This window comes from Malaclemys terrapin, chromosome 8 (assembly GCF_027887155.1).
Source record: "Malaclemys terrapin pileata isolate rMalTer1 chromosome 8, rMalTer1.hap1, whole genome shotgun sequence".
Taxonomy (NCBI): domain Eukaryota; kingdom Metazoa; phylum Chordata; order Testudines; family Emydidae; genus Malaclemys; species Malaclemys terrapin.
In genome coordinates this window covers 68,970,752-68,985,068 of record NC_071512.1, presented here as the reverse complement: position 1 = coordinate 68,985,068, position 14,317 = coordinate 68,970,752, and the positions used below count along the sequence as shown (strand labels likewise).

General features: G+C 40.3%; 1 protein-coding gene across 4 annotated transcripts in view; it reads left to right on the top strand.

Moving 5' to 3' along the window:
* Window positions 1-7,796, top strand: part of NTNG1 (netrin G1) — a 234,529-nt gene extending 226,733 nt beyond the window's left edge. For all 4 annotated transcript variants that reach the window (XM_054038089.1, XM_054038086.1, XM_054038087.1 and 1 more), the window contains one exon: window positions 4,258-7,796. In XM_054038089.1, the coding sequence (XP_053894064.1) occupies window positions 4,258-4,484 (227 nt within the window). In that variant the 3' untranslated portion in view covers window positions 4,485-7,796. The remainder of the gene's footprint in view (window positions 1-4,257) is intronic.
* Window positions 7,797-14,317: the final 6,521 nt, after the last annotated feature.

The following is a 14,317-nucleotide window of genomic DNA, read 5'->3' as shown; positions in this document are numbered from 1 at the left end:
GAGTTCTACTGTATTGAAGCTGCCTAAAATGACTCATTTTAATATTATATATTTTTTTAACCACACACACACTGCACCATGCCTCCAACACTAAAAGCAAATAGCTAATATTTTAAGGTCAATGGAGTTGTGTCTGATTACTCCAGCAGTGAATTTGTTCCCTGGTTTACAGTTCTGGGTAAGGATATAAGTTTGGTGGGATCATCTTTGTCCTATGTATGTGCATTAGCAAAAAATCCACCACACAGTTTGACAGAATTGGCAGCCCAGCGGATATCTGCCAGGTTATTAATGAGGTACATTTGTGTTGACACTTAGAAGAAAAAATCAAATTTAAAATGCATTGCTCAGGCACAGCTGACTCTGGACTCTGAAAGCCCTACATAGTTATATTCAAGACATTACATATAGTCCTTTTCTCACTACAGGAGTGACTGCAGACCTCTTACTAAGGCATGGCTTATCTGAATGGTGTCAATAAATGGAAGCAAAAGATGGTACCACAAACTCTGAAAATAACCACCACTAATATAAAGTAGCTGGATGGGTACTTTGTGGATCTTATTCCTAGCCTAATACATACAGTTGTTTCCACCTTGACGTTTCTTTAATAGAAACAAGAACAAATAGAGCCTTGTTCATTTCGCAATGTTGGAAGGGGGATGTTAAATTTTTATTATTGTTTATCATTGGGTTTGTTTGATAGGGAGCAAGTACATAATAATACAAGTATCAGGGTAAACTCTCCTGACAAAATATTGTATTTAACATTTAAAACGTAGAAGATTGGAAAATCTCTTAATTTTTTCCTAACTATAACTAACACATCGGCCCTTCTCTTGGTCTTTGCAGTAAGCTGAGTAGGCTTAGTTAAGTGAGCAACTTTGGTCACAATTTAAGTACAGATACATAGCTTTGTGCTACTTATGTGCTGGAAACATTATCTGAAGTTAATGCAGGTTCTAAGTCAATAAAATAGTAGCAACATAAATAATGGTAATTTGAATGTAGATAGGGCTTGTCATTTTCATAGCCATTTGCAAACAATGCATCTTTCCTACCAACATCGCTGTGATGTAGGTTAGGGTATTAGAACTGATTGGAAAATTAAAACAAATATAAAATTATTAGAAACCAGCAATGAAATTTCATGAAAACTTTCACAACTGTTTGCCCCCATCTTCCAAAACAATCCTAATTATTAGCTATGTATTACAGATGAGAAAATTAAGAAAGAAATGAAATGACTTGCCAAGTTCATAAGAGAAGTCACTGACATTACAAGGATTAGAAACTCGGAATTACTAACTCCTAGTACTTTGCTCAGGCATTAAACTATGCCTTTGTCTACTTTCATTAGCCTTTGTATGTGGTTTTTGTGAGTACACAAAAAGCATTGATGTTGAAACTTTTTATGCATCAGTTCTTTTTATGACTTGAGAAAACATCAGATATAATGAAAGATATTGGGCCTAATTTTAAAAAGCATCCTAGGTGATGTTGCATCTGCAATTTTGTAGGTGCAAATTATTGTGGGGATATTTTATAGCAGTTAGATTTCTAAGTGCTTTATTGTGTCTGTAGATCAGGTAGAGTTAGCAGTGAATGTGCTGTGGAATGCTACCACAATAATTCACACGCAGAAAACTAGGGATAAAAGATCAGAGACTATCTTAAAAATCAGTGTGTCTGTCAAAAACAAAAATTTTAAATAGAAAATGTACTAGCAAATAAACTTGTTTAATTGGCTACTTGGAAAAGGCAAACTTTGGTAAATATCTATCTAATTTGGATTCAAAACCAAACATTAAGAAAAAAGATCTCATCTTCTATTTAAAAAGAGTATTTAATTAACTATTGATTTCTACTCAATTATTCAAGGCTGGGGGGGAGGGATAGCTCAGTGGTTTGAGCATTGGCCTGCTAAACCCAGGGTTGAGAGTTCAATCGGAGGGGCATTTAGGGATGGGGGGGGGGGAAACCTGTCAGGGACAGTACTTGGTCCTGCTAGTGAAGGCAGGGGACTGGACTCAATGACCTTCCAAAGTCCCTTCCAGCTCTATGAGATAGGTATATCTCCATATATGTATTTATTGATATTTCACCACCACTATTGCCCAAATCAAAGAAAATGTTACAGGCTTGTTACATTAGAATAAGCAAAGTCCACCAGCTTTATCTTTAAATAAGACAGTATTTTGTATTTGATCTTTGCTATGATTAAGTTAATACTACATAAATTGTATGTATATATAAATATTTTTGGTCTTCATTATAACAGACAACCAAATATTCAATTTTACTTTGAATATGGAAACATTTAGTTTACCATTCTGGATTTGGTACCATTGTATTCAGTATTATCCCAAACTGTAAATCTCATCAAATTTACTTTATTATTATTCCAGTTAGTTTATATTCATCATGTAAAAATAGCCAAATGTACTATACTAAAGAACACTGAAATGCAGACATACGGTCTTCCTTGTCATAATATCCTGAATATACTGCATTAGTTGAACTTTGATAATCAGTTGAGACACTTATTGAACAAAAACTGTGGATGCTTGTCAATGTTATATTAATTGGTCAAAAAGAAAGAATAATTGAGAAAGGTGTCAAGTGAGAAACTTGGGTAGATGTTGCCTTTTGGTTATTTTCATATTATTACATGCTAGGGAGGAAGCGCATCAACATTTGACTCATTTGTATGAACTGAATTAGAAAGTGGTTATGTGTGAGAAAGGATATTTAAGGATGAAAACAACTCATGGTGTTTGGGATGGTTGGACTTATTTGTTGTTGTTTTGGTTCAAGAGGATGGTGTTAAGATGGGGTAGATAAAACATAACTTGGTTTTTGACAAATCAAAGGCATTTTTAGAAACGCTTTGAGCCAGACATTCGTAAATCTGATGTAAATCACCATACAGCCTTGGTAAAGCTATGTAGAGCTTTACCAAACAATAACATTTGAGAATCTGGGCCACCTGTTTGGATTTTAGCTTTCATGGTATTTATACACTTAAAAAAGTGAAGCATTTATAAATCTATGAATGTAAAGAACAATTAGCATATCTCACAGTGGAAAGACTGGGAATAATTTCTTTTTCTACTTTGCCTCCTTTAGGGTGTTCTCTGGATGTTCCATTCTTAAGCAATATATAATATTGTTCCAAATCCCGGAGGCCTTACACTAGATCCAATCATGTTTTCCTTTATTCAGGGCAAATTCCTAATGATTGCATGGGAATTCTGCCCAAATTAGGAGTGCAGGGTCAGTCCCTTTGTCCTCCTTAAAGTAAAACTAAAATAAACAAAGATCTGCTCTAGGAATTATTTGGAGGAAGTTCTATGGTCTGTATTATACAGGAGGTCCGACTTGGTGATCACAATGGTCCCTTCTGGCTTTTGAAGCTATGAAAATATTCCATTTAAATGGGAATATAATTTATAGCATATTCTACTCTATAATATAATCTAGAATGTACAGTGAGACAATAGCACGGTGTGCCTGTACACCCCCTTATAGGGGAATGTTTCAATCCAGTTTTGTTTAATTAATGGAAAGCAAAAGTCTAGTGACCCTTTCTCCAGTAGCTATCTTAGGTATTTCTAAATTGTGTCTCGCCCTGGTACCTAAGCACCGACACAATTAAGAAGAAATAAGTAGGTTTTTAATGAAAATGGTGCCCATTCTCTCTGTTCTCACATTGACACTGTGTGTGAATTTAAACTAACGGCGTTTAACACCCATAGAGCATGCTGACTTTCCCATGCCATATCCCTACTGCTTTTTGTTGATCTTCCAGAACATTACTACATAAAAGTCACTCCGTATCAGGGTCAGATTTATCATACAGTTCTATTCATTTCACCTCATTGTGTTGCATTTTTAATTGCCATTAATGTTTTTCAAGAGCTCTGTGATGCTAGCATACACAATGTCCTTTCAAATAAGGCACTCACCAAGCATTCCAGTTCAATAATAGTAAAGACACTGACAAACAGTAGATATTAAGTAACTTAGTATTCAGTTGTCTGAAATGGAAGATCATATACTCTAAGATTAAAGCAAGAAAAATGTATGGGAAAATAGCTAAATGATCAAAAATTTTAAACTGCAATTGTTGGGAAACTGGAATCACATATCTATTTACATCTCTAAGGAGAAAAAAAATGTAAGTTCAAAGCTTTCTGTAACAAATGAACTTAAGCTTATTCTGCTCTTCTTCTATTTTTTCCCCTTGTCCTGTAGCAAATGTATGTGACAAAGAACTACTGCAATGCCAGAATGGAGGAACATGCCTCAAAAACATGCGATGCCAGTGCCCTCCAGCCTACACTGGCATTTTGTGTGAGAAGCTGAAGTGTGAAAGGGATCCAGGAGGTTGCAGCCAAAACTCCGGCAACATGGCAGTATCACATGGCCCTCTATTACCGCTGACTGCTCTACTAGGAGTAACTGGGCTTTTCATATTCTAGGCTCCGTCTGGTTGATGGCATCACGTTCAGACTGCTTCAGAAGGAATGTGCCACAAAAAAAAAAAAAAAAAACCCAAGCATTTGCTACTAAAATTTTAAAAAAGAAAAAGAATAAAACCACGTATAAACTAAGAAGGCCCAACTGAACTAAGCCATATTAATCAATTGTGGACAGCACTCTGAGTCAAACGACTGTTAATTTCTGACTCAAGACAAGTTGGCAGCTGCCAAGTCTATTACTACAAACAACAATGCCAGCTGCAAAGAGTACACAGGATTGAAAAGGCTTTGACAAGCCCCCAAAATGGAAAATAAAAAACATTTGCCACTTTGATATGGTGCGCTACTGTACCTCTGCCCAGTGTGTGGACCAACCAAATAGAGGCATTCTTTGCTGTCAGTGCATTGTGGGTATAAGGAAATCTGTTAAAGCTGCCATATTGGCCTGCTTCAGTCCCTAAATCCCTTCCAACCTGTGCTTTAGTGAACGTTGCTCTGTAACCCTTGTTGGTTGAAAGGTTTCTTTGTCTGATGTTAGTGATGCACATGTGTAACAGCCCCCCTCAATAAAACTCAAGACAGTCATATCCTTGTATATTTTAGCAGCACCGCATCAGTAAGATGCTGTGTTCATCTACTGTACAAGAGTGGCTATAGGACAAAAAGTGTATTTATCCTTTTGTATTCAAATGAAGTTATTTTTCTTGAAATAATGTACAATGTAGATTTTTTGTATTATTGACAATTTGTGTTACCAGACAATTTATTCATGTATTTAATTCTAATCGGATAAGAAAAATTACTTTTTATTTAATCTTTTTTTTTCTTTTCTTCTTTCATTTAATTGTGCAGAGATTTCTCTGTATGGGCAACGTGCTGGCATCAAAGAATATCAGTTTACATATATAACAAGTGTAATAAGATTCCACCAAAGGACGTTCTAAATGTTTTCTTGTTGCTTTAACACTGGAAGATAAAAAAAAATAAAAATTCCTGCATAAACAAACAATTTCAGGAATTTGTATTGCAATTTCTTAAGACAATTTTTAAAAATTATTTTCCTTGATCCTTTTACTGTCTGCTATATGGATGAAATACCACTCTGAATAAAAAGATACCTTTTGTTTGAGGAAAATGTTATAAAAACACTAAATCTGTATTCACCTTAATCATCGCCAGAATTATTCCAAGGGTAATTTACAAAAGTATTAAAGAATATTTTCTTTAAATCATGCAACTTTTGTGGATTGACAGTAATGAAGTCGATATCGCCCCTGCTTAAATGTGTCTCCTAAAGCTTCATTAAAATGAAATGTTTATTTATATAGAAATATTAGTCTGCCTCAGAAACCGCAAAAGCAATGACAACCCCCTACACACAGAAAAAAAAGTGCAGTGATTCAACTTTTAATAAAGTCAGATTTAGTATTTAGAGGGAGTGTCAAAATATACAGCAGCAAGTAGATAAAAAGTGCTGTTCCAGCAAATAAAAGTTTGTTTTAAGTATTGCTCAAGGTGTAATAAATTCTTGTTTCTACCTTTTATTAGGCCAATTACTGAGTGTGACAGCAAGGGATAGAGAGAAAAGTACAAATAAACCAAAACCATGGCTATTGCAGAGACAAGGAAAATCAAAAGACAGCAACACTGTGTGGATTCATTTCCTAGCAGATTTTCATCATACATAATGTAAATATTTTACCAGTATGATAGCCTAGAATGGAAAACAATTAATCAGCACAGGCAAAAATCCTAACGGCAATAGATTCTACTTGGCTACTTACTCCCCTGTGGTGAACAGACTGTGAATTTGAAAATTACCTTCTTTGATAGCCTCTCCACCTCCAGTGGGGAAAAAGCCCATTGTTGGCAGATACCTTGTAGGAATATTACATGAGGAAACAGCGTATCTTAACAGTTTTTGTTTCTAGAAAAACTCATCTGGAGATTGACAATACAGGTAAACAGGTAGTATTTGTTCAAGCTACCACCTCAGCCCCGCCTCTGGAATGTTTGCTAATCACACCAGCAGTCTCTTTTAGTTTACAAAACAAGGGTGAGATAAATTAAAGGTTTGGCTGTGTGCCAGCATGGCCTATGTGAAATTGTAGATTTATATTAGACGCATGCTCAAGACAATAAACAGAAAATGATATTGCAGAGTCACTGCGGAATATAAATGCAAATATAGGTGACATACAGATCTGAAGATTACTTATAATTAAATGGATTTCTAATATTAAAATGTGGAATTTAAGTTGTCTTGAAGTTTATTAACCCAGACCAAATGCAGACCATGTAATTATTGGAAAAGATGCACTTTAACTGTCATTATACAGTCAAGGCTTTGTGAAAGTGCTCAGGAAGCATGTTGTGCATGTCTGATTATACTGAACTCTGCTAGACAATACTAAAGTATAATGAATATCAGATCTTAATCAGCTCATCTGCATTTCAATTTCATGAAGGTACAAGCATCTAAAACTATGTGGAATACACAGCTTTCCATATATTTATATAGCATTTTCTGCATTTCACCACATAGGTCAGCCTGCTTTTAATAAAATGCCAATTTTAGGTACATATCCAATGGAAAGTGAATTTTCTTTTCAATCATCCTTTTCATCAAACCTCATTATTTTTGCCATTGTACACACTGTAAAGGAACTGCAGTATCTGAAGATTTTTGAGCGTGAATTCTGCTATAATATTCAGAGTATATGAATAATTATATAATGCACATACACACAATGAGATTTCCGCACTGCTCTGTATTGGTTTAACTCTGTTTCCATTGAAGTCAATGAGGAATTTAGGGAGGCAGAGTGTATTTCCCATATTGAAAATTGGTCAGAACAACAGACATCTTGCTGAAATTGCCATGGGATCTTTTAGTGACCACAAATAGTCATTGTGACAGAGATGGCAACTTCCTGCAATATCTGTGGGAGAGCTTCCTCTATTAAGAAGTAGCATTGTGGGCCAGGGATTCTGTGTAATTCCATGGGGGAGGGGGCACCACAGCTCCTCCAGAAACTAACAACAGTGTGGTGGGGACTTTTGGGTAAAGAATCTGAGTTTACACTGACTCAGAGCCTTCTTTCTGATCCAGCAACTGGACAATACCTTCTGTCCAAAGGATACCCCAATCCTTCCTGGGAAGGATGGGAAGGACTTTGGCCTACTAAGGCCGCATAAGACTGATGGATGACATCAGATGAGCTTTTAGCATGCATATAGGAACGTTTATTATTTTTTATGTTTTCTCTGTAATGCTTTCACCATCAGAATAAATGTGCTTGCTTATAAAGGGCTGTGTGGTAACTCATAACTGTCAGCAATTACACTGTTGTAAGACTTCGCAGACAAAGCAAAGCACAAATGTTGGACTGTTTAGCCAGTCTGGGTTGGTGGGAATACCACAGTGCAGACAGGGAACTATTCAGCCTGGAAAATCCCTGGATGCAGGTCTCTACCCAGAAGAGGTGATGGCTAAGGAGCCTAGAGTTGGCACCCTCAAGGAACCATAAAGGGGAGAATATAGGTGCCACTGCCCTGAACTGTGACATATAGGGTGTCAGCATGTGTGGGATCTATGACTCGGTGAATTACCATAAGTCCCAACAGCAGTGAAAGCAAGTACCATGGAAGGGAAAAGCAAAAAGAAAAGTCTCAGTTTTTTAGGGAAAGGAAGAGAGAAAAGAGAGACAAAGAGAATGAATTATGAACAGTTGAAGACAGGTCAGATGCTTGATCTATGCAAAGAAAGGCAGCTCAGCAGTAAGGATCAGACAACAGTACTGCTCGTGAACTTGCAGTATGCTGATGACCAGGGGTGGGGAGGGGGGAGAATGATGGTTTGCAGGACACATCCAGCCCACCAGGGGAAATCTTGGAGCCGACTCCCGGGAAGAAGGCCAGAGAGAAGCTGACAGAGGCAGCAACCACATTCTGTCCAGCCCTAATGCATCACTGCCAGTGGTGGTCCAGGTGCCTGCAAACCAGGATGAAATGTGAAATTATGAAAAGTAATGACAGAAACACCATCCACAGAAATAAACCTGTCCAGGAAATAAGTCAATGGGTTTCCCTAGGATGTAGGTCAAACACAGTAGTTACATCCAGTTCATTAAGGGCAAGATGTGGCAATCTCCTGCAATATCTCTGGGAGAACTTACTGTATGAACTTTATGTATCATTGTGGGTTGGGGATTCGACATAATTCCATGGGAGAAGGTGACCACAGCTCCTCCAGGAACTAAGAACAGTAGGGGGTGATTAGGCAAATGTATTTAGGTACACCTCCAGAGAAGTACCACCACCTACCTGGACAGACTCACATATACTAGTTCAAACTGGATACTCCAGAGACCAACAGACAAAAAGAACTGTTGAATAAAGAGCCTGAGTCTAAACTGACTCAGGGCCTTCTTTCTCATGCAGGACCTTCTGTTGAAAGGGGGCCCCAATCCTTCCTTAACTTCTTGTTCTCTACCTTTCTTATCTTTATTTTGGAAACAAGCATTCTAGGTACCGGTCTGTGAAGGTACCTCCCTAAAATTTCCAGCTCTTATTTTGAATACTACAGTCTAAGTGTGGATGAGCCATAAAAGTACTCTTTAACTGTATGTGGTACAAAGTATTCATGCATCTTTGTTTTTACAAGTTTCTTATTTTCTAATTCCAAAGCTGACTTCAGTTTTGCAGAGTGTTGAGAGATACTTGACATGAGTGAACAGAATTGTGAGAAGAGAATACTATATTCAGTTAGATTAACTTCACAACACTTATGAATATAAAATTAATATCATGCATATAACACCTATTAACATGGTGTATACTACACCTAACATACACGCTGGCTAACTTCTGTAATGCTTTCACCTTAAAAATAAATGTGCTTGCTTATAAAGGGCTATGTGGTAACTCATAATTGCTGGCAATTGTATTGTTCATAAGCCTGGGAAGAGAAAGCAAAGCACGGATGCAGCCCTGTTTAGGCAGTTTGGCTTGCTGGGAACATCACAGTATAAGCAGGGAACTGAGCAGCCTGGAAAAACGCTGGTCAGGAGGGAGAGACACTGGTCTCAGTCCAAGACAGGTGATGGCTGAGGAGCCAAGAGCCTAGAGTTTGTGCCCTTAAGGGACCACGGAGGGGAAGTACAGGAGCAGTTGTCCGGAACTGTCATGACTGCTGATTTATATCTTATCTGAAAAAGCACACCTTCCAGTTTCCTGGCACAGGAACCTTGCCCTTCTTTTACTAAAAATTACACTTCTTTAGTGCTACATAAATTGTAATACTAATACCACCAGTGTTCCCTCTAATTTTTCCCACACGTGTGCAGAAACTTTTTGTTATGTGCACCAATATTTAAAATTCATGAGGCAGGGGTGGGCCTGAGGGGTTAGGCGTGTGGGAGGAGGGTCAGAGCTGAGGTAGAGAGGGTTGGGGTGCAGGAAGGGGTGAGGGCTCCGTCTGGGAGTGAGGGGTTTGGGGTGCAGACTGCCCCAGGGCTATGGTGGGGAGAGAGGACTCCATCCAGGTCTCTCCACCCACAGCAGCACCTGGTCTCGGGGGGAAAGGTGCCTCTCCCTGCCGCAGCAACCCCGGGGCTGGGACCACGGGATAGGCACCTCTCCTCGGGCTGCATCTGGTCCAGGGGGGCTGGGCTAGGGTGCCTCTCCCCCATCTACAGCAGGTCTGGGAGGCTGGGGTGGCAGGGCCGTAGCAACAAAGAACGTGGCCCCCTCCGAACGGTGGCCCCCTCTGAACATATGTCCGGGCGGGGCCCTTTACAATGCAGAAACTGGAATGTGATATTTATTTTGCCACTTTTAGGGGCCCCCTTCCTTGCGTGGCCCCCTCCGATCGGAGGGTACGGAGGGTGCTCGCTACGCCTCTGTGGGCTAGGGCCAGGGGAGGGTCACCACTCCCCAGGCCACGGCAGGTCCGTTTACAGTCCTGTCCGACAGTGATGGTCTGCTACTTCAGTCTCTGGACCCCAGGGGAGCCCAAAGTGGCAGACCATCTGTCACCGGCAGCCCGGAGGAGTGACAGCAGTTGTGGGCTCCTTTCCGCCCCCTCCTGCCTCCCCCTCCCGTGCACAGCTGGCCGGCGGCTACTGCCTGCCGGTGATGGAGGACGGGGGTGGAGAGAGGAGTCCTCAGCCGACTGGCTGAGAAGAGCGCGGGGGAAGGTCCGGAGACGAGCCAGTGCTGTGGCCACTGGGCTGCAGTGCATGTGAAGTGGAGCACCAGGCCGGGCTGGGTCGGTGCCTGGGGAGGGGTGCCACAGCAGGTCCAGGGATGGGGGAGAATTCATCTCTCCCCACCGCAGCCCTGAGCACATGCACAGCGTTTAATAGGCTGCTGCACGGTCACACAGCTTAGAGGGAACTTAGAATACCACCATACTGAGGCTATGGTTCTCCACTAGATCAGAGGGTATAGTGCCTGCTGCTGAATTACCATTATTATTTTCTGCATCCAATAGTCATTCCTTGAAGTTTTCCCATCCAAGTGCTGACCAGACTTGGCCTTGCTTAGCTTCTATGATTACAGTCGGAGGTAATGTGACTCTAAACCCAAAATTTATGCACAGGTATGTTAGTTGACAAAACAATCCAAACTTAGTTATTTCTGAACAATTTCCAGGTTTCCTTTCTACTAACTATGGACTCAGTTCTGATCTCAGACTCAGAAACATGCACGAAATAATAAAAATAATGAACAAGTTATACATTTGAGAGTCTGACAACAGTTTCAGCTCAAAACTACCTTTTTCCTAAAGGTGCATCAAGAAAGCTATGTATGTCTAACATATCTCTGTGCTGTAAAAATCAAAAAAAGGTCAGTTTGACTCACCCAAACTAATACCCATTATCTCAACCTTCTTATGGGTTGAGGTAAAACCTCATTGAGATTGATGGGGTGTGAATTCACCCTTTACTTAGCATAACTAAGGACAAATCTCAGATAAAAGGAGTAAGTGAACCAGTCAGGAGTTTTGGATTGTGTGGGGGGGGGAGGGGAAATTGCTGTTGTTTTGGTTAAGGTTGTGTGTGTCTAACACAGAACCATTGGGGAAGAAGGGGCAGAGAGACTCAAGAAATGCAAGGAGAAGCCTGGAAGCACAGCATGACCCTGGGAGAAGATAAAGAGAGCTTTGGGATCAGATGCTGGCTAAAGAGGCTTAGGACTGCAAGCAAAGATGCTATCCCCTGATTTTGGGTCCGCCTGCATTTGGAGAAGCAGGATTTTGTACAATCCTTGTAATTAAACAAGACTGTATAAAAGAAAATGCCAGACTCAGTCATCAATTTCTACTCCTAACTGAAACTTAAGAACTGCCATATTGGGTCAGACCAAAGGTCCATCTAGCCCAGTATCCTGTCTTCTGACAGTGGCCAATGCCAGGTGCCCCAGAGGGAATTAACAGAACAGATAATCATCAAATGATCCATCCCCTGTCACCCATTCCCAGCTTCTGGCAAACAGAGGCTAGGGACACCATCCCTGCCCATTCTGGCTAATAGCCATTGATGGATCTATCCTCCATGAATTTATCTAGCTCTTTTTGAACCCTGTTATAGTCTTGGCCTTCACAACATCCTCTGGCAAGGACTTCCACAGGTTGACTGTGCGTTGTGTGAAGAAATACTTCCTTTTTCTTTTGTTTTAAATCTCCTGCCTATTAATTTCATTTGGTGGTCCCTAGTTCTTGTGTTACAAGGAGTAAACAACCTCTTCCCTTATTTACTTTCTCCACACCAGTCATGATTTTATAGACCGCTATCATATCCCCCCTTTGTCGTCTCTTTTCCAAGCTGAAAAGTTCAAGTCTTATTAATTTCTCCTCATATAGCACCCATTTCATACCCCTACTCATTTTTGTTGCCCTTTTCTGAATTTTTTCAAAGTCCAATATATCTTTTTTGCAATGGCATGACCACATCTGCATGCAGTATCAGGGCGGCTCTAGCTTTTTTGCTAGCCCAAGCATGGCAGGCAGGCTGCCTTCAGCGGCGTGCCTACTGGAGGTCCCCGGTCCCACAGATTCAGCGGCTTGCCTGTGGAACATCCGCCAGTCCCACGGCTGTGGCATACCTGCCACCGAATTGCCACCGAATCCGCAGGACTGGCGGACCTCCCGCAGGCATGCTGCCAAAGGCTGCCTGACTGCCGCCCTCGCAGGGACCGGCACGCTTGCCGCCCCGGGCACGCGCTTGAAGCAGTGGTGCCTGGAGCCGCCGCTGTGCAGTATTCAAGATGTGGGCATACCATGGATTTATATAGAGGCAATATGATATTTTCTGTCTTATTATCTATCTCTTTCTTAATGATTCGCAACATTCTGTTTGCTTTTTTGACTGCAACTGCACAGAGTGGATGTTTTCAGAGAACTATCCACAATGACTCCAAGATCTCTTTCTTGAGTGATAAAAGCTAATTTAGAGCTCATCATTTTATATGTATAGTTGGGATTATGTTTTCCAATGTGCATTACTTTGCATTTATCAACACTGAATTTCATCTGCCCAGTCACCCAGTTTTGAGAGATCCTTTTGTAGCTCTTTGCAGTCTGCCTGGGATTTAGCTATCTTGAGTAGTTTTGTATCATCTGAAATTTTTGCCACCTCACTATTTACCCCTTTCTCCAGATCATTTATGAATATGTTGAATAGGACTGGGCCCAGTGCAGACCCCTGGGGGACACCACTATTTACACCTCTCCATTCTGAAAACAGACCGTTTATTCGTACTCTTTGTTTCCTATCTTTTAACCAGTTACCAATCCATGAGAGAATCTTTCCTTTTATCCCATGACTGCTTACTTTGCTTAAGAGCCTTTGGTGAGGGACCTAGTCAAAGGCTTTCTGAAAATCTAAGTACACTATATCCACTGGATCTCCCTTGTCCACATGCTTGTTGACCCCCTCAAAGAATTCTAGTAGATTGGTGAGGCATGATTTTCCTTTACAAAAACCATGTTGACTCTTCCCCAAGAAATCATGTTAATCTAGTTGTCTGACACTTTTGTTCTTTCCTACCATTTCAACTAGTTTGCCCAGTACTGAAATCAGGCTCACCAGCTGTAATTGCTGGGATAACCCCTGGAGCCCTTTTTAAAATTGGCGTTACAGTAGCTATCCTCAAATCATTTGGTACAGAAGCTGATTTAAATGATAGGTTACAGACTGCAGTTAGTAGTTCTGCATCTTCACATTTGAGTTCCTTCAGAATTCTTGGGTGAATACCATCTGGTCATAGTGACTTATTACTGTACAGTTTATCAGTTTGTTTCAAAACCTCCTTTAATGACACCTCAATCTGGAACAGTTCCTCAGATTTGTCACCTAAAAAGAATGGCTAAGTTTTGGGAATCTCCCTCACATACTCAGCTATGAAGACCGATGCAAAGAATTCATTTAGTTTCTCCGCAATGGCCTTATCATCCTTGAGTGCTCCTTCAGCATCTCAATTGTCCAATGGCCCCCCTGGTTGTTTAGCAGGCTTCCTGCTTCTGATGTACTTAATTTTTTTGCTATTACTTTTTCAGTCTTTAGCTAGCTGTATTTCAAATTCTTTTTTGGCCTTCCTAATTATATTTTTACGCTTCATTTGCCAGAGTTTATGCTCCCTTCTATTTTCCTCACTAGGATTTAACTTCCACTTTTTAAAGGATGCCTTTTTGCCTCTCACTGCTTCTTTTACTTTGTTGTTTAGCCATGGTGGCTCTTTTTTGATTCTCTTACTATGTTTTTTAATTTGGGGTATACATTTAAGTTGAGCCTTTATTATGGTGTCTTTCCATGCAGCTTGCAGGGATT